Source organism: Lithobates pipiens, unplaced genomic scaffold (assembly GCF_037356315.1).
Source record: "Lithobates pipiens isolate NorthernLeopardFrog02 unplaced genomic scaffold, aLitPip1_a1.2 Scaffold_16, whole genome shotgun sequence".
Classification (NCBI taxonomy): Eukaryota; Metazoa; Chordata; class Amphibia; order Anura; family Ranidae; genus Lithobates; species Lithobates pipiens.
In genome coordinates this window covers 125,301,675-125,322,870 of record NW_027507748.1, presented here as the reverse complement: position 1 = coordinate 125,322,870, position 21,196 = coordinate 125,301,675, and the positions used below count along the sequence as shown (strand labels likewise).

The following is a 21,196-nucleotide window of genomic DNA, read 5'->3' as shown; positions in this document are numbered from 1 at the left end:
TGAAATAAACATAATAGGAAATTACAGTAAAGATTTGACACCATTTTTTATAAATAGTTCCATAGTATTGCAAATGTGCATGCATTCACTATTTTTTTCCTTGCAATTTAAGAAGATTTATATATTAAAAAAAAAAAAAAAATTTTAAATAAAAAGAGAGACTCCTTAAAAGTAGAACTAATGACTTTGATGAAGAGCATGACTTTGATGAAGATCACATTACATTTAGGGTTTATTTTCACAGAGATTTCCAATTGTTCCCAAAGTCTCTCTCACAATAGTATAATGTGCTTTAAGTCCCATTGTGGTAATGACTATAAATATTCAAGAAAATGTATTCATCAATGTTTATCACGGAGAAGTAACAGACACTTACTAAGATCCTCTGAAAGCTGTGGGAATTCATAAATATGTTCACATGTGTTTTTACTGCTGGGGATACAGAAGCCAAACTCAAAGTCGAAGCTCTTCAAGAGCTGCTCACGGAAGTAATGTCTCTCAATCATTCGAAAGTTATTAATGGGCTTGTCACCGACTGTAAATTCAACCCTGGAAAATTGTAATAGCACTTTTTATTAAACAAACTCTTCATTAGGATAGAAACATAAGAAAAAAAACAGTGTGATAAACGCCACTATAAATTACTATAGAAGAAAGGATGATTCCCATATAGAAACAGAGAATTATTGCAAACAGGATTGTACTCCAGCAATATGATCAAGTAAAAAAAGGACTTGGCATGTAATACCTATATCCATATATTACAGTAGTAGATTGGCATTCAGTCAGCAATGGTACCATTTGATACATAGCCCATGACTCATAATACTTTAAATTAAGTATATGCAGCAATTAGTGCAAAGTACACAGAGAGTTGACACTCCCCTACCTACAGATTAATCGCCTATGCAAGCAGAGGCTTGATCTAGGCAACTGTCACAATCTTATGATATTTAGCTGAGCATCCTGAATGAATGTAAATTACTTTATTATATGGTAGCGTGAGATTAATGGCAGCTACCCAATCTTGGACTGTTTGTGGTGATGCCCTGAGCCAAACTCAAACAATCAACATTCTAGCCATGAAAAGTGTTTTTTGGACTGAAGATGTTTGTCACTATACGGATTGAGGAGGAGGAACAGAAGACATTGCTTAAGGCAAAGGTTTCATGGGGAGCCCATTCGATCATGTAGAAACCAGACCACCTGTGACCGTAGCCTTGGATGCCTGTCATGGTTATGCAGTGATCTTCCTGTGTTTGCTTACCTCCCTTCATGTGTTCAGACTAAGAGGCCAACCACTTCCACCTGGTGGTTTTTATAACCTCTCCTCTAAGCATGGCTCCAACCCAGGCCCTATCAGGGAGCCCTATATTAACCTGTGCACTGCAGGCCATCAGTGCTGATCAACCATTGTGTATTCCTTTGTGTGTTTGGCTTCCTGTTACCTGCCATGTGCTCTTCTGTTGTTCCGTTACCGACTTTGGCGTGTCTTTGACTATACCTATTTGCCTGTGATCCTGACCTTTTGGCGTGTCCCTGACTACTTCTGTCTGTGGCCCCGACCTTGGCTCTGTCCCTCACCATCCCTATCCTCCTGTTGCCTACTGTGGGTGTGAGCTGGGGGACCCTGGGGGTTGCGACCTGGAGCCAGTTGCAGCCAAGTCCATCCTCACCACTCGAGGCTCTGGTGAACACCTGCTGGCTCTTAGACTCCGCGCCCCAGGGAATCTTACGCTCTAACCCCGGTGGGACCTGTCTCCCGTCCGCAGCAGTCAGCCGTAGGGTCCACAACCTTGCGGTGCACTCCTGATCTCTACGGTGTGCATCTGTCACCTCGCCTCAAGGTGACCTGACAATGCCATTGTATGCCCATATCAGGTAGTAAAAAGTGCTGCTGGTCTCACCACATCTGGAGCGCAAGATGATGTGGCTGGTACCTAGATAGATGAATGGAAGTTAGATGGGTTCTATGCAAAATATATAAGTGGGTGAGGTGATCAAAAAGTTTTGGGTAGACCAGTTTGCAGAATTCCAACACGTCATCCCAGTCTTCATCCTCCTGCTTCCCACCCAGCCAGTCTTCAATTGGTAAGCTAAATGAATAGCTGGCAGTAAGAGGAGGCTATTATAAAAAGTGGATCTCCTTTAAATTCTAGTGCTGGATGCCATGACGGACGGGTGGATACTTTGATAACGCTGTATTGAGGACCGCTCGCTTTGCCCCAGTGTCTCTCCAGGTTTGGGAGCTCTTTTCAGCTCCAACTGCCCATTTGGGCTGGGGGTCTCGTCTCTTCGTTACATCGTGCCGGTCTTTTGGCCTGTTCTGTTGGAGTGACTACATTGGAAGGTCTCAGGGGGGCAAAACAACCACTGGCAACATCCACCTTGGTTCTCTGTCGTGTTTTTAATCACAAATTTGATGGAATGTTTATTCAACACACTGCTCTGAATATATCATTTCTTACAGTTGTACATAATCCCTGAAGAAGGAGAATTTAGTCTCTCTGAAACGCGTAGGGTATTTTAAGCAATTCTCATATGTACACATTACCAGTGTATTTATGCATTCCTTGTTTTATGTATTTTCTTTAAAAAAAATCTTTCAATAAAAAATCTGTCTGAATTATTTTTTTAAAAATGTACGTGCCTTAAAAGTCCACTATTAGGGGTATTCCAAGAGCCCGGTTTATAAAAAGTGGACGTTGTTTTTTTGTATTTATATCCAGGAGTATGTCCAACAGGTATAGGGATTAGAGATTAGAGCCAGAGTCCCCAAATTGGGTATATATAGCATGTGGCAGAGCTGAAGGTAATGAAAAAACATGGAGTTGGGTAACTGAAATTCAGTCTTAAGATCCTGAAACAATTTAATTCCTCTGCTGGAAAGTACAGTACATGGGAGACATATATGACCCCTCCATTAAACCACAACTCAATCAGGCACAGCAAGTAGTTCCAGCAAGCAGGAATTACCCCAAAGAGGTGTATGGGTATGAATAGGTAGAGCATTTAAGGACATTTTACAAAAAAAAGAAAACTTGCTACATTATATCACATGCAATCACATTTCACTCTTTTATTGCTTACATTTGCTTGAATCTAAAGATCTTAGGCAAGCTATAGAATGGCGAACGGTTTAAAGATTGTGACATCACCCATGCATACATACTAATATAATTGTGGAGCATGGCAGGACACCAGTGTTACCTTATTTCAAGGGAAACAGCAATGGAAAGAACACAATCCTACCAAAAAACACTACTTTCAATGGAACCAATGACTAGGGATGTCTACTGATTAATCCTAGTGGGACATTATCTCTAAGTTTTGAGGCCCGCTTGGGATCTAGTTTTGCTACCTTCTAATGCTTTAGAATTATGAAGTATATTTATGTTTAATGCCGAACACCAGGAAGATATAAAATACACAAATTATAGCAGCTCTGAATTCAGGAATACATCATTTCCTTTTTTTAAGTCAAGCGTTATAAGCACCTGAATGTAGCTTATCGGCAGCCTTTTGCAATCCCCTGTACAGCAGAGCTCAGACTAGGATAAGCAGAAGCAGTGCAAGGAGTCAGTCAGTTGTGCTGCAGTCAATATCTGCTAACGAGGAACATGCTGATGGGAGGAGGGAGCATAGTGACAGAGCCATCAGTCACTATAAGCTTATTGGTCTGCTGATTCTTTTTACACTGTCCAGGTACAGGCTGGAGGAGGAACAAAACCTGTAAGTGTTTGGCAGGAAAAATAGTTCCAATATATGTATTATATCTATGTCTTTAGTGATTTGGCTTTAATATAGATTTCTGTGCATGTATAGTCTATCGTGTTTCATAGGGTACAGCTTAATTTTCTAGTGACTTTTACAGATTCAAGAGCAATACTAAATACCCAAATCCATGACGACTGCCACCTGATGAGGTCAGCAGCGAACGTCTCATGTATATTGGCATCACTACCACCCAGGTGTCATGGTGGGTTATTAAACATCACTTGCATAGGAGTTGCACCCAAAAACCCGATTCAATAAGGAAAAAAGTAACATGTAAAATGCAACAATATATAATAGCTAATTGGTATTGTTTCATGAATATAACTAACGTGAACTAAAATAGATTGCTAGATGCATTTAGGACATTACTACTCTTTCACTACTTTAACCACGTCGGCCCTGGAAGGATTTACCCCCTTCCTGACCAAGCCTTTGTATCCCAACAAAATTTGAGCAAGAAAACCCGGAAGGGCTAACGCTTTGCTAGAAAATCGGAAATGTGAAAACAAATTGAGTATAAAATATAATAAAAATTATAAAATACAACAAGCTGCCAGCACTAAAAAGTCCAATACTAAAACTCCAAGTAAATAGGCATAGAAAAGAGGGCAGCACTACGTATGCTACAAATGAAATAATCTTTGCAATGTGATAAGTGAAAAAAAATCTGTGAAAAGGAAAACTAAGGTAAAGTCCCAAAAAAAGAATTCTTTCAGAAATTAGTACAAATAACGTAATTCTGTTGATATGGTAAGTGCAAAAAAGATTTTTTCAAATTAACACTAGAAACAAAGTCCAAGTGAAACATCAATCCATAAAATAGAAATAACAATCCATATGTGATGACGGTGACAAATCGTGCAGAATCTTCAAATAGATGTGAATCCAGCTCCACACCCAAGTGAAAAAGGCAGCCTACTTACCAGATATCCATGTCTGGTATAAAACAGTCTCACCTAGCGCAGGGAAATCGGTCTCCCCCAAAACCCTTAAAGTTGTACAGGACTACCCCCCTCCCGCCGCCATCCGGTGCTTCTCCAGGCTCTCCCGTGCCATATGGGGCCTGGAAAAATAATCGGCCGGCGACGGGTGAGGACGATAGAGATTTCCGGTGACCAGATGGTCACCAGTCATCTCTATGACCATCGGAGGCCCAGGCGAGACGTTATAACAAAGCCGCGATCGTGGCTGTCAGCATGAGATCGGTGAATTTTTTTTCACGATCTCATGCTTTCCAGCTTGGAGGAGAGATGTGGGGTCTTATTGACGTCACAACGTCACGCTCGGGTTCCCGGAAGTAAACAAAACCGCGATCGCGGCTTTCAGCGTGAGATAGTGAATTTTTTTCACGATCTCATGCTTTCCAGCCTGGAGGAGGGATGTGGGGGTCTTATTGTCCCCACTTTTCTCCATAAAGAGGACCTGTCACAATAGATTCCTATTACAAGGGATGTTTACATTCCTTGTAATAGGAATAAAAGTGATCAAAAAAAAAAAAAAGTAAAAATAAATAAAAATAAAGTAAAAATAATTTTTTTTTTTTTTTTTTTAAAACACCCCTGTCCCCGGTAGCTCGCGTTCAGAAGCGAACGCACAAGTCCCACCCACATTTGTAAACGTTGTTCAAACCACACATGTGAGGTATCGCCACGTGCGTTAGAGCTTGTGCAATAATTCTAACACTAGACCTCCTCTGTAGCTCTAAACTGGTAACCTGTAAAATTTTTCAAAGCGTCACCCATGGAGATTTTTAAGTACTGAAGTTTGGCGCCATTCCATGAGTGTGCGCAATTTTAAAGCGTGACATGTTAGGTATCTATTTACTCCGCGTAACATCATCTCTCACATTATACAAAATTGGGCTAACTTTACCGTTTTGTTATTTTTTAATTCATTAAACCGTTTTTTCCCCAAACAAAAGGCGTTTGAAAAAATGATTGCGTAAATATTGTGCAAGTTGTACATATAATGTAAATGTATTTAAAGAGTAGCATGGGGTTGGGAAAAAAAATTGACCCTCACCTAGATGGATGCAGCATTGACCTGATGCTGTGTCTATAACCCACTGGCTCTGCACTGAGAACTGAGTGATCAAACAACGCTGGCCAGCTGTGCGCTGCCCCCAGTTGTCACTGGAGCGCTGGGCTGCGGAGGGGGGCGGGAGCAGATGGCTCAGACTCTACGCAGGTTTGCAGAGAGTCTGAGCCACTTGTCCATCAAGGACCTGGGTGTATCTCGACATTAAAGTCGGGATCCTGTGATCTATAAGACCTTATGCACACTGGATGATTTTACAGCTGCTTCTAGCAGCAGTAAGTCGAAGTCCGTGCAAAAACTAAAATCCCTGCATCTATAGCCACCAACATTCTAACACTTACCTATCTAGCCCTGAAAAAAAAAAAAAAATCAGTATACATACCTTTTCTACAGGCGATCCGACCCGATCTCCAGTGGTGGAAGCTCTGATCCCACACTGAGCTGTAAGCCGCAGCTGCTCTGTGTAGGCGGGTGCAGAGGACACTTCCGTCAATGGAAGCCCCATAGTAACTATATGGGTGACGTCACTTCCCCTCATGTCACAGCCATTGTCGGACGTGTACTCAAAGCTTCCGCCACTGAAGATCAGGTCGGATCGGCTTCAGAAAATGTATGTATAGCCATTTTATCTTTACAGGGCTAGATGGTTAGTGCTAGAATGTTGACTATAGAAGCAGGGATTTTAGTTTTTGCATGGACTTCCACTTTAAGCATATTTTGGTTGGGGAGGATGACCTGTACAGGCACCAAAAGGTGGAAAGACGGGATTGCATGGAGACCTTGAAGTGGGCTTTGCTGATGTATCATGAATGGCTTCATTTGAACCTTTAGTGAAAATAGAAAAGTTTTTCTTAAAAAAAGGTAGTATAAAGTCAGTCTCCCTCTTTGTGTGGTTGTACAGGGGATTACAGAAGGCTAATATTCAAGTTTTACTAGCTCCACTAAAATAATTTTTTCAATTAAATGGGATGAATTTACGTTTTTATATCTGACTGGTGGAAAAAGACCTAATTGAGTTTACATTTACTTACGTTGCCCCAACCTGGCGCAGTCTGAGGAAAGCAGGTGTGAATTGGTACCTGACAAATCTACCTGCATTGGGATCCACATCCTTCTTGTCACCATGTTCTCGCTCTAAAACAAAAATAAAAAAATGAATTCATGTACTGGCAATATCTGAACACACAGTAAATATCAGAAGGTGGGACAGCTCAAGCAAAAAGGAGGACAAAGGAACAACTTTCAAGCTCGAACCTTGTGCACTTTCGCAAAATGTCTTTTGCACTGATGTGACTGCAAACGCACCATAAGCACATTACAATGTACTTTGCATTACAAGTCACACATATTAACACATGAGAACATGCAATTCAAGTATATTCAAGTGACACAGGCACTGACTGCAAAAATATGGCATGGTATAAAACCTGGTTTCAGACAAAAGCAAAGGACTTCCCTTTCTGATGCATTTCACCCAAAATCCTCCTGTTTTTAATTGTATTGTAACTGTGCTGTCAGCCCTCATGTTGTAAAGCTCTGTGCAAACGGATAGCACTATGTATATCCTGTATAATAAAACAGGCTTTGAAATGTAAGTTCACCTTATCGCAACAACGTACACCCTGATTCTGAATGGTCAATGTGGTCACATGCCAGCACATGACCAATCAGAATCACTCTGATTGCTCCTGGAAGAAGACTGCAAATTTCAAGTCTGATTCTCTGCATCGGCTAGTTGGGCAGGAACTGGGAAAAGGGTGGGGGGGCCAGATGGTGAGAGGTGTACGGCATTGGTTCACCTTTTCATGTTTTGTGAAAATTTTCCCATTGACCCCAAATGAATAGGTTTTACAGGGTTAGTGGAGACCTAAAATGTTAAGGGTCCCTCTGGGATAAAAAGGTTGAGAAAGTCTTTGATATACATTGCCTTGAAAAAGTATTCATACTCCTTGAGATTTGTGTGATGGTGTGTATGCAAGACAAGTTTAAGCCAACATCCGTTGAAAAAAAAAATCCATGGATTTTGTTGTTGGAATGTCTGATCAATGTCTGATTGCGTGTACGGGGCATAACACTTTCTTCTGCACTGTGGTATAATGCGGTGCGTTAATACGGGTTTCCATGGAGACGGCGGCCTCACAGGCAGGCTTCCTCTCATCATCTTGTTGCTATGAGCTCCATGCTCATGTGCGGCACACCATGTTTGGCGGGCGGTGTTGCTGAATGGCAACCTAAACTGCTGGGACCTAGTGGCTGCTCATTTTTGATCGGGCACATCTGGTTGATGTGCCCAATCTATTGCACATACACTGATGCTATGCATGCGGGCTGTATTCCAGGAATCTATTGCTTCAGCGTGCTTTAGGTTACTTTGTTGCCTTTTAGTTTTTAACGATTTTTGGCGAGATTCTGATGTCATATTGACGTGACAGGGTGGGGGTGTTAACATTTTTTTTTCATTTTTGCGTATTCTGATTGATGGCTGATGTATTATATTCTGCTTTGACACTGTTACACTTTATCACATGCCTGACGAAGGGGCCCTGCGCAGTTCCGAAACATTGCACTTATCTCTATGATGTGATCTCTCTCAATCAAAGACCTTTGGATGGAAGTTGTTGATCCATGGTGTGCTGGCGAATATGTACACTTGCTTGATGTTTCCAGGACCCAGCTGGTAATCGCTGCAGCACTCACCATTTTAAGAGCCATACTTGCCATTAACATGTGCGATAGGAATATTGACAAGACACATATGCGTCAGCGGGAACGGATTAATAGAAAGCAAGTATTTGCAATATGGTGTATTTTAAAATCACAGGTTTGTGTGAAACAGTAAAAATTTACTTTTAGACATATTTGCATTTTTTCTGGCTTTTATATTTAGGAGGCATTTTAGAGATGTTTTCTTTATGTGCACTATGTAGTATTCTAATATAATACATAATCGAATATTCTTAAGGCAGACCTTGTATGAAAAAACATAATTTATCATTATAAACCAACTGTTGCCGCTCAGGTATTGTAAGCCAAGTTACATTTTTTAACACATTAGCTGTGTGTATGGTTGAGTGTAAAGAGCTTTAATTTGACTGCACTGAAAAAAAAAAATGAATGACAACTTTGACCTGATTGTTATGACAGATCATATGATAGCAGCAATTTTGCTTATCCTCACCTCATTGCATTAAGGATTCTTTCTATTTGGGCTGTTGATATGCAAATATAGCCAAATACATGTACATTACAAGGATTATATAGAATTAAAAGTATTAACAATTTTACTAGGAACAATGTGGGGTAATATGACGCTCAAAACCGACCCCATTTTTCAGCTGTGGATATGGCTGTGTATAGCCTCGGCCAGCACTGCTCTGGCCATGCACCCTGACAGGTTCTGCCCTGCCTACCCAGATTTGGTCACGAGAAGCAGGCGAGGCGAGAAGCACTTGCTGAGGCTATACACAGCCATATCCATGTCTGAAGCACAGGGGACGGTTTTGAGCGGCATCTTACCCCACATATGTCCACGCCTCTGAATAAGTGCCGACACCTGCTCCCACTTTCTGTATACCGGTAGGGACACTAGTTAGACACCAGTTATGCTCCAGCTTTGAGCTGCGCTTCAAAGCATTTGAAATTTACAGGTAAAACATATGTTTTAAACATGATTTTATTGCAAGATTCTCTTTTGGCATACTAAGAAAGACAAAACGACATTTCTAAAAGTCACTGTAGCCGGCTAATCAATACAATTTTATATAGCTATTAAATTTCAAAATCTCTCCAAACTCACTATTTCATCAATGTGTAGTCTTATAAGAGGAAACTACTGTTACAACATTTCCTTTAGAGGTATTACAAAATAGATCCTGTGCATAATACTCTTTGGCCACTAGGTGGAACTGTTCTATTGCTTATAATATTGCTTATTGCCAATATACCGATTGTCCTATTAAATCAAGCAAAGAATATACAACGCGAGGTTCCCATAAAAAAAAGTAATTCACTAATCTGGTTTTAATAAACCAAAAATTGATTGGTTTCTCTGAGTTATCACAAATGATGAAAGTTTAACTTTATTTCCATTGATCATTTCAGGTACTAAGGCTGTCTATTTTTATGCTGATCAAGCATAATTTTTATGCTGATCAATTTCAAGTTCTGACTTTGGCTGTTCCACAGTCCTTCCTTGTCAGCGATTCCAGTGTTCGGTTCAAGAATTTTTATTGGTTTTAGTGAAAATAACAAAAAAAGGAACCGGTGTTGCCCACGCAGGGGCTATATAAGGAGCATTCAAAATGATAAAAAACAGAAAAGTGTCAATGGAAAACAAACAAGCAAGACAATACATCAGGTGAGCGGAGGGGGCCCCTATGGATAACCCCCATGTCGAATTACATATAATTCTAAAGATGGGAACCCCTGCCACGGGGTAACCCCGTACAAAGTAATTTCAGGTGTTAAAGCAAGAGACAGCCAAGCAGCTAGCACTTTCGGAAGTAGGGCAGCAATGCCAACCCCTATATTTCTTCCAAAAGATGGCTTATTATACTAGACACTTAACGTAGCTTTAACAAAATGAAACTTTTTTTTTTTTTTTTTTTTTTTAGTTAGTTTTTAAGCTTTTGTCTACTTTAGTGCATTTTTACAGCTGAAAAACCTCTGGGTTTTGAGAGGAGTTTTTCAGCTGTAAAAATGCGTTAAAAAGTAGGAAAAAAAGCTTTAAAAAAATGCTGAATAAACACAGCTATCTGGCGTTTATCAGCGTTTTTTGAGCCCATTTTGGTTGAGTCTAATTTGGTGTTTTTTCTAGCCAGAAAGCGCCCCTGGTACAGAGAGGCAGAACAGGGATCTGCCAATGTAAACAAGGCAGATCCCCATTCTGACGGAGCGATAACATGGAGATCTGTTGTTCCTAGTGATTAGGAACAGCGATCTCTATGTTGTTCCTGTCAGCACTTCTCCCACACACAAATACACTGAGGAAACACAGTTAACCCTTTGATCGCCCCTGTAGTTAACCACTTCAGTGGTCAGTTTAATCAGTTCATTTTTTTAAGCACTGATCACTGTATTGGTGTCACTGGTCCCCAAAAAGTGTAACTTAGGGTCAGATTTGTCCGCCGCAATGTCGCAGTCCCCGTAAAAAAAATTGCAGATTGCCGCCATTACTAGTAAAAACTATTTTTAAAAAGTCCATAAATATATCTCCTATTTTGTAAACGATATAACTTTTGCGCAAACCAATCAATATACACTTATTTTGTTTACCAAAAATATGTAGAATATATATTGGCCTAAATTGAATAAATATCAGTTTTCTTTTTTTGGATATGTATTATAGAAGTAAATAATATTGTTTTTTTCAAAATGGTCTTTTTTTGTTTATAGCGAAAAAAATTAAAACCGCAAAGGTGATCAAATACCACCAAAAGAAAGCTCTATTTGTGGAAAAAAAAGGACATGAATTTTATTTGGGTACAATGTCGCACAGCAGCGCAATTTTCAGTTAAAATAACGCAGTGCTGTATTGAAAAAATGGCCTGGTCAATAAGGGGGTAAATCCTTGCGGGGCTGAATTGGTAAAAAATGAGAAAGTCATAAAAAGTGTACTGTAGGTAACACACCACAACAATTCCACTAACTGAAAATACACAGCTTATTATCAGACATCTATATTGATATTGTAACCACCTTAAGAATACAATTTCCAGGCAGTGCTGGTCACAAGGATTATGTTCTAGTCACCCAACTGTTCAAATGTCCATTAAAATAGTGGCTCACAAGTTTAAAAGAGATGGGGCCTAAAAATAGGAATGATCTGTCATAAATACTGACATGATTATACATGTCAGGGTGAGGTTTAAATAGGGCAAATGTATGTATGTAGATGATCGCGTGTATCCAGGTCATGGTATAGCTAGTAGTAGTCACTTCAACTGAACGTGTACTTTCATGTTGAAGACATTTCACGGCTCATCCAAGTAGCTATTAAGTACTCTGAGAGCCCATTCACACATAAAACTGCACATAATTGCACGTTTCTGACTGAGTGTTTACATGCATTTGAAGTGCGCTTGACATGCGTTTGAGCGCTGCATTTTTAACCACTTAAGGACCAAGCCTCTTTTTTAAGTTTTGTTGTTTACAAGTCAAAAACAGGTTTTTTTGCTAGAAAATTACTTAGAACCCCCAAACAATATAATTTTTTTTCGAACACCCTAGAGAATAAAATGGCGGTCGTTGCAATACTGTCTGTCACACCGTATTTGTGCAGCGGTCTCACAAGCGCACTTTTTTGGGAAAAAATACACTTTTAATTAAAAAATAAGACAACAGTAAAGTTAGTCCATTTTTTTTATATTGTGAAAGATAATGTTACGCCGAGTAAATTGATACCCAACATGTCACTCTTCAAAATTGCGCCCACTTGTGGAATGGCGACAAACTTTTTCTCTTAAAAATCTCCATAAGCAACCTTTAACCCCCCTGGCGGTATTCCCGAGTCTGGCTCGGGGTGAAATTTTTATACCAAAAGCGGTAACCCTGAGCCAGACTCGGGACCGCATCGCTGGATCCAAGAGGACACTTACTTACCTTCTCCCCTGGATTCAGCGATGTCCCTGTGCTGTACGAGTGGCTCGTCCTCCGCCAGATCTATCACGGAGCCGATCTCCGCTCCCTGCGAGTGTTGCGACGCACGGGGATGCAGATTGGCGCCAAATTCAAAAAGTGAATCAGTGACCAGCTAAAAAACAGCGATAATAAATTGGAATCACTCACAGACTTGAGCGATAGTGATTTGTGGGGAGATCCGTCATCAAATATTGAGAAGTAATGACAGTGACAATTCGCCAACTGAGCAAATTTCAGTGTTTTTGATTTGATTACATTATTGAATAATTTTTATTATTGTTAAATTATTTGGTACAATTATTTATAATTATTTATTATAATTTATGATTTCATTTTTCAAACTTTATCATACCCGGGATGTCTGCTAGGTTTGGACAGATTTAAGTGAGTTATTGCTAAGAATTACAGGACTACAATATAAAAACACCAAATTTTCATGCAAAATTGTACCGCTTTTAGCACCTAAAATCCGAAATAATCGTACCGCCAGGGAGGTTAAAAAATTCTAAAGGTTGCATGTTTTGAGTTACAGAGGAGGTCTAGGGCTAGAATTATTGCTCTCGCTCTACTGATAACGGCAATGCCTGGTTTGAACACAGTTTTCATATGCGATCCTACTCATGTATGCATTCTCTTCTCATGCGAGCTTGTCGGGACGGGCGAGATTTTAAAAAAAAAATCTTATTTATTTTACCTTTTATTTCTACACTGCTTTTTAAAAAAAGAAAAATTCTGTCACTTTTATTCCTATTACAATGAATGTAAACATCCCTTGTAATAGAAAAAAATAATGACAGGACCTCTTAAATATGAGGTCTGGGGTCAAAAAGACCTCAGATCTCATATTTACACTAAATTGCAATAAAAAAAAAAAAAAAGCAAAAAAAAAAGATTTATCATTAAAAAAAAAAAAAAAAAAAAATGGCCCTTTAAGAGCTATGGGCGGAAGTGACGTTTTGAGGTTACTTCCGCCCTGCAATGGTCTGGAGACGGGTGGGGCCATCTTCCCCTCACTCATCTCCATGCCAAGAAAGGCACAACATCCGATCACCTCTGCCGCTGCCAACGCTCCTTTAAGCCGCTGCTGATAAAAGTGATCTTGTGGTGATTCCACCGCAGAGACCACTTTTATCTGAAAGTGGTCTGCCGGCCAAAGAGGATACTGGGGTTATGGCAGCCAGCTGCCATAAGAATGATATTCCTATTCAAAGTCAGGGCGTATATCGGTGTGTGGCGGTCCATAAGTGGTTAATGCAGTTGCAGTGCATTTTTCTATACATTTTTAGGGCTTGGCTTTGTTGCATTTCCTTTGAGGTTACTTCCTTTTTTATAGTATGTGGACAAAAGTAAGAATGTCTGCTCTTGTTGGCAAAATTCTGGTGCTGGCCATTGCCATTTTGAGATGACGTACTTGGAGGCGTCGTTACTGGGTTCATCCACTACTGATGTAAAGAGACCAAAGGTAGTAGTTTGGATATTCTCAAGAGTCTTGGACAGGATGGAATCTCCATACATTTTTAACAGGTTTAATTTCTGGGCCCAATTTCTGCAGGCACCCTCACCCCAATGGTAAAAAAAAATATGTGGTCACTGCACTCTGTTCTGGAACACTTCATGACCGATATGACAATCCTAATAACCACATGCAGTAAGCTACTTACCAGTGATCTCCTTTCCGTCCTTTTATTTATAATCAAGTAAATTCTTGCTCTCTCCCAGATCTTCCCTTTTCTTCTGTTGTCCTTATAATGCTGATGCCAGGGTTCATAAAGCACTGGGTACTCCTGGATCATGGTAATGAAGTCCTTTGCATCCATTGGTGACCTGTATGCCATTTTGGCTGTGTTCTGTTCTCCACACACACCACATGCACAGAGCCAGGAAGTTAATGGGAGGGACAGGACATCGGAAGGAGGGACAGGTTATAATAATTAGTACAGTTATTTTTTAAGGGGAGCAGGGCATTTGTAATGTATTTGTAGTGAGTTCCCTGCATTTGCAGTATAGAAAAATGCAGCCTGCTCTATTTTTTTATTTTATTTTTTTAACTGGGCTGAACTGGTGTGAACTATGGAGTGCAGTTTAAAATGCATCCGTGTTCGGTGTAAAAGGGCCCTAAATGTAGGACTTGACCATGCAGCTCGCCATCTTGAAGCCTTTCGGGAAGAGCAGGAGATCCCAATAACCACGGATGGGATGGATCACTTTAACTTTACAGATGGGAACCAACTGAGCGTAAGCTTGTGGGGAGCACTTCACTCTTGACATGTACTAGGTATGTCCACAAAGCTGAAGTGGTTAAGTCAACCTTCCCTGACGTAACCAAATCTTCCTTTATTTAGGTCTCACATGCCTCCAATGCCAAGCACTTCATCTCACAGTGGGAGGGTTTCAGCAACAGAACAGTGCTTTCAATCTAGAAAGCCGTGGGAAAGACTAGATGTGGCAGGAAAAAGATTGAAAAGCTATAGGCTTGTGAATCAGCAATAATAATGCCAAAAGCCACACCCCTGCATAATTTTTCATCCCATTGACGTGCAACACTGCTCTGAATTTCAAAGCAGAGTAGTATAATTGCCACACCATAACAGGAAACTGCATTAGGCCTTGTTCACATGGGTGATGGGTATATCGTGAATAAGCCATTTTTAACTTCCAGGTGCTGCACGCAGACAGCCCACTGAAGTCTTTAAGGACGCAGCCGCTTGTCCTATTGTGACGGGTATGCACATGCAGAGCAGTTGTCCCAAACATACACTGTCTGCATTTGGCACCGCTCACCCACACCTGTCACATTAGGATAAGTGACACTGTCCTTGAATGCTCTGCCTCCTAATAGAGCTCAATAGCCTGCACACAGTAACTTGAAATTCCCCTGCTGAAGTGAAGCATTCCCTGAATAGGCAGACTCCATACTGAATTCTGCACTAAAAAACATTTGACACAGGAACTCCTACAGGTATTGTCCAACAAAATAATCCTGAGGATCAGATTTCCTGGCCGGACACACTGAGTGCTTGCTGCAAAGTTGTACCAACCAAAGAAAAGGACACTATAATGTGGGCTTCCAATCTCTTATCCGCATTGTTCTTAAAGGCCAGAACCTCATCCACTGGGACCATCAGGGTCTTGCTCAGGTAGAAAATAACTGGATCTATGGTTGGAGAAATCCATCTCAATAGGATTCTGCTAAGTTAACCATTTTAGAGGTGAAAACAACTTCTCCAGATGAGCTCAATCAGCAGACATCACTTCCTGCAAGTTAGGATGCATGGGAAAAGATTTGAGTGTGTTTGGTGACTGCCAGGACCCAAACACTGACCTTCAGAGAAGTACATTTTGGAAGTGACAGCTTTAATTTAATCCTGACCACATTGGCCAAAAATTCAACTGTGGTCCTATGTGCCCCGAGACAGGTCAGAACTCTGAGACTCTTCCGGGGAGGACTCTTCAAAAAAAAAAAAAAAAAAAAGAGGACTCCTGCACCTCCCCACTTCCTCTTCTTCAACATCCTCGCCCAAAAATAATATTCATGTTCTTGCAACAAGGAAAGCGCCCACATTTACATCCCAGGCATTACAACCCAGTGAGAATCCTTGAGAGCTCTTTACACAAGCCTGAGGAGACTGCAAAAAATTTCTCCCTAGACAAAGGAATTTGAGGAACTTGCACCTGAAACAGTGGAAAGATCATATAAGGGCAGAAAATCCAAACTGATCTGACCCAGAGGGCAGACATTACATGGGGAATTTTGTGGGGGCCTGTCCTACCCTTAGAAGGGATTTGAGAGTTCATCCTTTTGTCTCTCACCACCTTTCTGCCTGCATTCTGACTGGGCATTCTTGGGAATAGAAGCCACAAAAGGGTAATTAGATGACCACAGCTAAGTAGTGGCCAAGTGAAGCCTACCTTGCAACAGCACAATACTTGCAGGGAGATGCACTGGGTGAGGAGGCCAACCGCTTGGTCTGTGCTGCTGTGCATTAAAAGGAGGGGTGGCACTCCACATATGTGAAAATAGTAGGTTGACTGCACTTCGATATGACGGAGAGTATTAATTTTATTGGATACATCCACAAAGATCCATACGCAGAACAAGCACAAGGATGCAGGCTGCAAGGCTATCAGAGAGCCCAATCTTCAATTATCACAGTGGGCACGCTGCAAAAGGGCTTTCAGGGACATGTCTCCTCCTTAGGAGATAACAACCCTGGACTTGTAGGGCATCCTGCCAGCATCAATTCCAGCTACCAAGTACCCAGGACACTGCCAGTGCTGACCAGCAATCTTACAGGCTGTCCTTGATCTTCTCTTCCAGGTATAATCCCCCTGTGCGCTAGCCCACGGGCAGCTCATCTGGATAAAGCCTTTCCCTTTTCTCCAGCAAGGGTGTATGGAACAGGCCATAAAATCCATAAGCCCACTCATATAAAGAAGTCTTTAGAGAGACTGCCGAGAAACATATAGCACTTAAGGACACTAGCACACAACTGAGTGTTGTGCTGGACAAGGAAACCTTCCTATTATTGGCCAGTGTCCATTCACTTTTAGGTGGCTGCATAATCCAAGTAAGCCATGAATAAAAAGAAACCTTGTGTCCTATGATGTACGATTAGGACATTTCTATATAATGAAATAACCCTGGACATGACCGTAGTCAAATCTTACTCAGAAAAATAAAATGAATGCAGACCAACAAAAAGTACAGAAGGGAAATTTTGAAATCATGAAACAATCTTAAGATAATACTCTTTCCTTTTCTCCTGGAACACATGAAACTTGCTAAACAGGAATCATTGCATTTCCTCTGTTTGCATTTGCTGTATTAACTGATGTTGCTGTTATAAGTTATATGTTCCTTTGTTTCAAGTGCTCTGCAAGCAGCTTTTTCCTTTACAGTCTGTTTACTTAGTTAAATATTTTTGCCAATTGCCAGAAAGGTACACTCTTCCCAAAAAAAAATAATAAAAAAAATGCATATATATATATATATATATATATATATATCACAGGTCTTTGGTCGAGGTTTGCATTACCTCATTGAATAAGCCTGATGATTCCAAATGCCTTTGCATAAATAAATAACCTTTTAAAACCCACAGTGCTCTAGGCTTAATAACTGTATAACTCTGCAATGTCTTCCTTGCAAATACCCATTGTACAAATTATCAAAAAGAAAACTATATACATATGAAAACACAGCACTTTCCAATCCTATCTGCATAAAATATAATAAAATATTACCAGTTAAATGTTATTTTCGTAACATTGAACTTGTGTTAGTGCCTGGAACACTCTATATAGAGAGTCTCTGTACAGAACCAATCCGAGCGGCTCTGTACATTCACTTCAGATTACTGTGACTGACCATAAAAAGACCAATTACAGGTACCACATGATGTAAACCAATGTTTCTCAATTCCAGTCCTCAAGTACCCCCAACAGGCCATGTTTTCAGGCTTTCCATCATTTTGCACATGTGATTTGATCAGTTTCACTGCCTTAGAAATTACCACAGCCATTTCATCTCAGGGAAATCCTGAAAACGTGACCCGTTTGGGGTACCTGAGGACTGGAGTTGAGAAACATTGATGTAAACAGTGCATGTTTGCATTTCTGAGCCCCCCTTCCCTTCCTTTAAAGCCCTATTCACACAGGGTAATTACTTGTGCTCCCCATGCTGGGACGTGTTTTGCTGGCAAGAAGATGCAGTTGGACCATGCATCCTAGTGCTGGCAGTCCCATAGATGTCTTGCACTATGTGCAGCTGCACTATGGGACATGCAGCTGCACAGACACAGCCACTATGTCCTAATATGTCCTCTATGGGGGTATGTGACCTTAACTCACCCTGGGTGCATTCAGTGTTGTGCACCCGCACCCACAGGAGGAGCCACATTGGGACACAACAGCTGTGTTCATTCAGCCACTTATCCCAATAGACATCTATGGGACAGCTGGCACAGAGATGCATGGAAAACCTGTGCATCCCCTTGCCAGCTAAACGCAGCCCTGCACAGGGCACACTGTAAATCGCCCAAAATGAATGGGGCCTTACAATGGAGTAAGGGGAGCAAACAGGAACTAATGAATTGATTAATGTAGTCATTCATTATTTCTGAAATATAGTCAAGGCAGCAACTGCTGCAAGTAAAGTTTTTATTCTTTTCATCCTCCTCTCCTATACATCCAATCTGCATAGTTTCTCTCTATGTCTATGTTAAACCTTTGCTTCCCGTATGCTGCACATTAACCCCTTCATCTGCTTCCCCCCTTCCTCTATATCTAGTGCACCATTACTAGCATGTTTCTTGTGACAAAAAATATAACCACTTTGATGTGTCTACTTTTCAAAAAAGGAGTCATTTTGGGGGTGTTTGCACGGTCATGGCATTTTTTGTTTAATAAAAAATATATATATATATATATAAAAAAAAAAAAAAAAGTTTCCTTTTTTTTGAAGAAATTAGCATCTGCCTTTAAAAAAAAAAAATGCATAAAATTTGGGTACAGTGTCCCATGACTAATTAATTAATTATCAAAGTATCGTGGCACTGGAAACTGTATAACAGCTTGGTAATGAAGGGGTAAAACAGAATAGTACTCAAGTAGTTAATAAAGTAACCTCACCGGATGCTGGTGGCTTTGTGATTTCAAATAGAACTGTTCCTGACTCCATGTCTCGGATTTTAAATCTTGTGAAGTCTATCTTGTAAACATTTTCTTCTGGGGTGCATAAATAATCTGAAAAGAGCAAATGGATGGTTAGATTTCAGGAATAAATCCTTACTCCAAGAACAGATTGAAAAAGAGGTCTACAAACTAAAACGTTAACAATGTTCATCACCTTAGGTTGGTCATGCACTGCACATGTCCTGCTGTTCTGACTATTGCTTGGGTCAATTTATCCAAAATTTCAATTTTAATTAAAGTCAGATATAATCTGTGAGGCCGAGCTGTCCCCAAAATCTAATATCTATAGGGGACTAGTGCAGCAAGAGGTTTCCTCCATAGTTGTGGATCTGTTCCTATCTACTTTTGGCTATTCCCAATGCTCTTGCTGCATTCTTCAGAATATAAATTAGAAAAACAAAGGATGTTGGATGGTTTTGAAAGGCGTGCAGCACAATCCTGCACCATTTACTAAAACTTCATTCTCAGTGTTTTAAGCCCAACAACCTCTTTAACTCTTAAAATACTCCAGTGAATTCATTATACATGTACAAGTGCTCATTACTATACAGTGTTGACCTTAGTTACCAATCCCATTTCATAATCTGGATGGCAAAATCAGCTTTAGGAGTAAAGGGCCGTACACACTGGCTGAATATCGGGAGGCATCGACCAGTTCCATAGAAACTAGCTGACATTCGCTCCGTGTGCGTGGCAGGCGGTTCAACAGAAGCCAGATTTTGTTAAAGGTGCATGACTGGAAATGGCTGAGACCGAGCACTGATTGGTGTGTTCTGGAGAGGGGATGTTCCCCTATCAGAATCCAATAGCTCAGCCGGGGAGATTGCTGTACTAACATAGTTAGTACAGCGGCTCCTCCCGAGCTGTCAGTTTTTTTCCATCAGGCCACTGGGTTGAGAAAAAAAACAAACAAACTAGGAGGCACATAGGCGGAGCCCAACTGAGCAGACATGCCAGCTCAGAGCTCTGCTCCTGAAAGGATGTTTCCATGTCCCGGCTCAGCTTCACCTGGTAAATGTTGCTTGGCCTAATAACCCCTGCCACTTAATGTAATGGTTCTTGGGAGTTCTCGCTGAAAATGAAGCCAAAAAACAACAAAGCAGCGCTGCCTCAGGTTTCAGTCAGAATGGTACTAGCTTCATCCCCTCCCCCATTACCTCACACTCAGTGAAATCCTCTTAGCGTTCCAAGGTGTTTGTAGCAACACAGGGGGACTATAACTCAGATTCAGATATACAAACTTCACAAATGACATCTTTTACAGACTCTGGGTCATTCCCCTGTTCTGAGGCAATTTGAAAAAAATGCTTCTCAAAGCCCTTAAACATCCCTCAGATCATATAACAAACAGTCTAATTATGGAAATCAGCACTGCAAATCTTGAAAAGCGAGTTGATGAACTTGAACACCCAGACTCATGCAGATGAATTTGAAAACCTCAAAGAGGAAAACTTATGTACACACGACTGAACTTTCCGGCAGACTAAAGCCCCATACACACGGTCGGACTTGTACAAACTTTTCCGTGGACTTTTGTACAAAGTGTGTTGTCCACAAGTTTGTATTGCATACACACGGTCGGACTTTTTGACAACAAACACGAACGTAATGACGTCACAACGTACTGACGCCGCTTCAAAAGAGGACGTTCAATGACTCCAGCGCCACCTTTGGTCAACTTCTGTATTGTAGTCTGATCGTTTGCAATGGTTCTGAGCATGCGTGTTTGTACCTTGTACAAAAGTCCGATGCTTTTGCGTACACACGGTAGGACTTTGCTCCATCGGACTTTTGTTGCCAGAAAGTTTGTCCGTTCGCAGAGCCAACAAAAGTCCGATGAAAACAGAAAAAGTTTGTCCGATGGAGCGTACACACAGTCGGATGTTGCTCCAAAACAGCTAATTTGCATGTTTGTTGTCAAAAAGTCCGACCGTGTGTACGGGCCTTTAGGCAGTTGGAATTGTCTGGACTGATTCCGTCTGTGTGTGGGCTAATTTGGTCATTTTTCGTAAAAAAAAAAAAAATCAGACGGACCTAGAAATAGAACATG

The 21,196-nt window shown here is 40.8% G+C and overlaps 1 protein-coding gene across 1 annotated transcript in view; it reads right to left on the bottom strand.

The window, feature by feature from the left end:
* Positions 1-21,196, bottom strand: part of UNC119 (unc-119 lipid binding chaperone) — a 125,053-nt gene that overhangs the window by 15,298 nt on the left and 88,559 nt on the right. The window contains exons 2-4 of the mRNA XM_077480433.1: positions 19,084-19,197; positions 6,846-6,948; positions 377-549 (exon numbers count right to left, since the gene is read on the bottom strand). Coding sequence (XP_077336559.1) covers positions 377-549; positions 6,846-6,948; positions 19,084-19,197 — 390 coding nt within the window. The remainder of the gene's footprint in view (positions 1-376; positions 550-6,845; positions 6,949-19,083; positions 19,198-21,196) is intronic.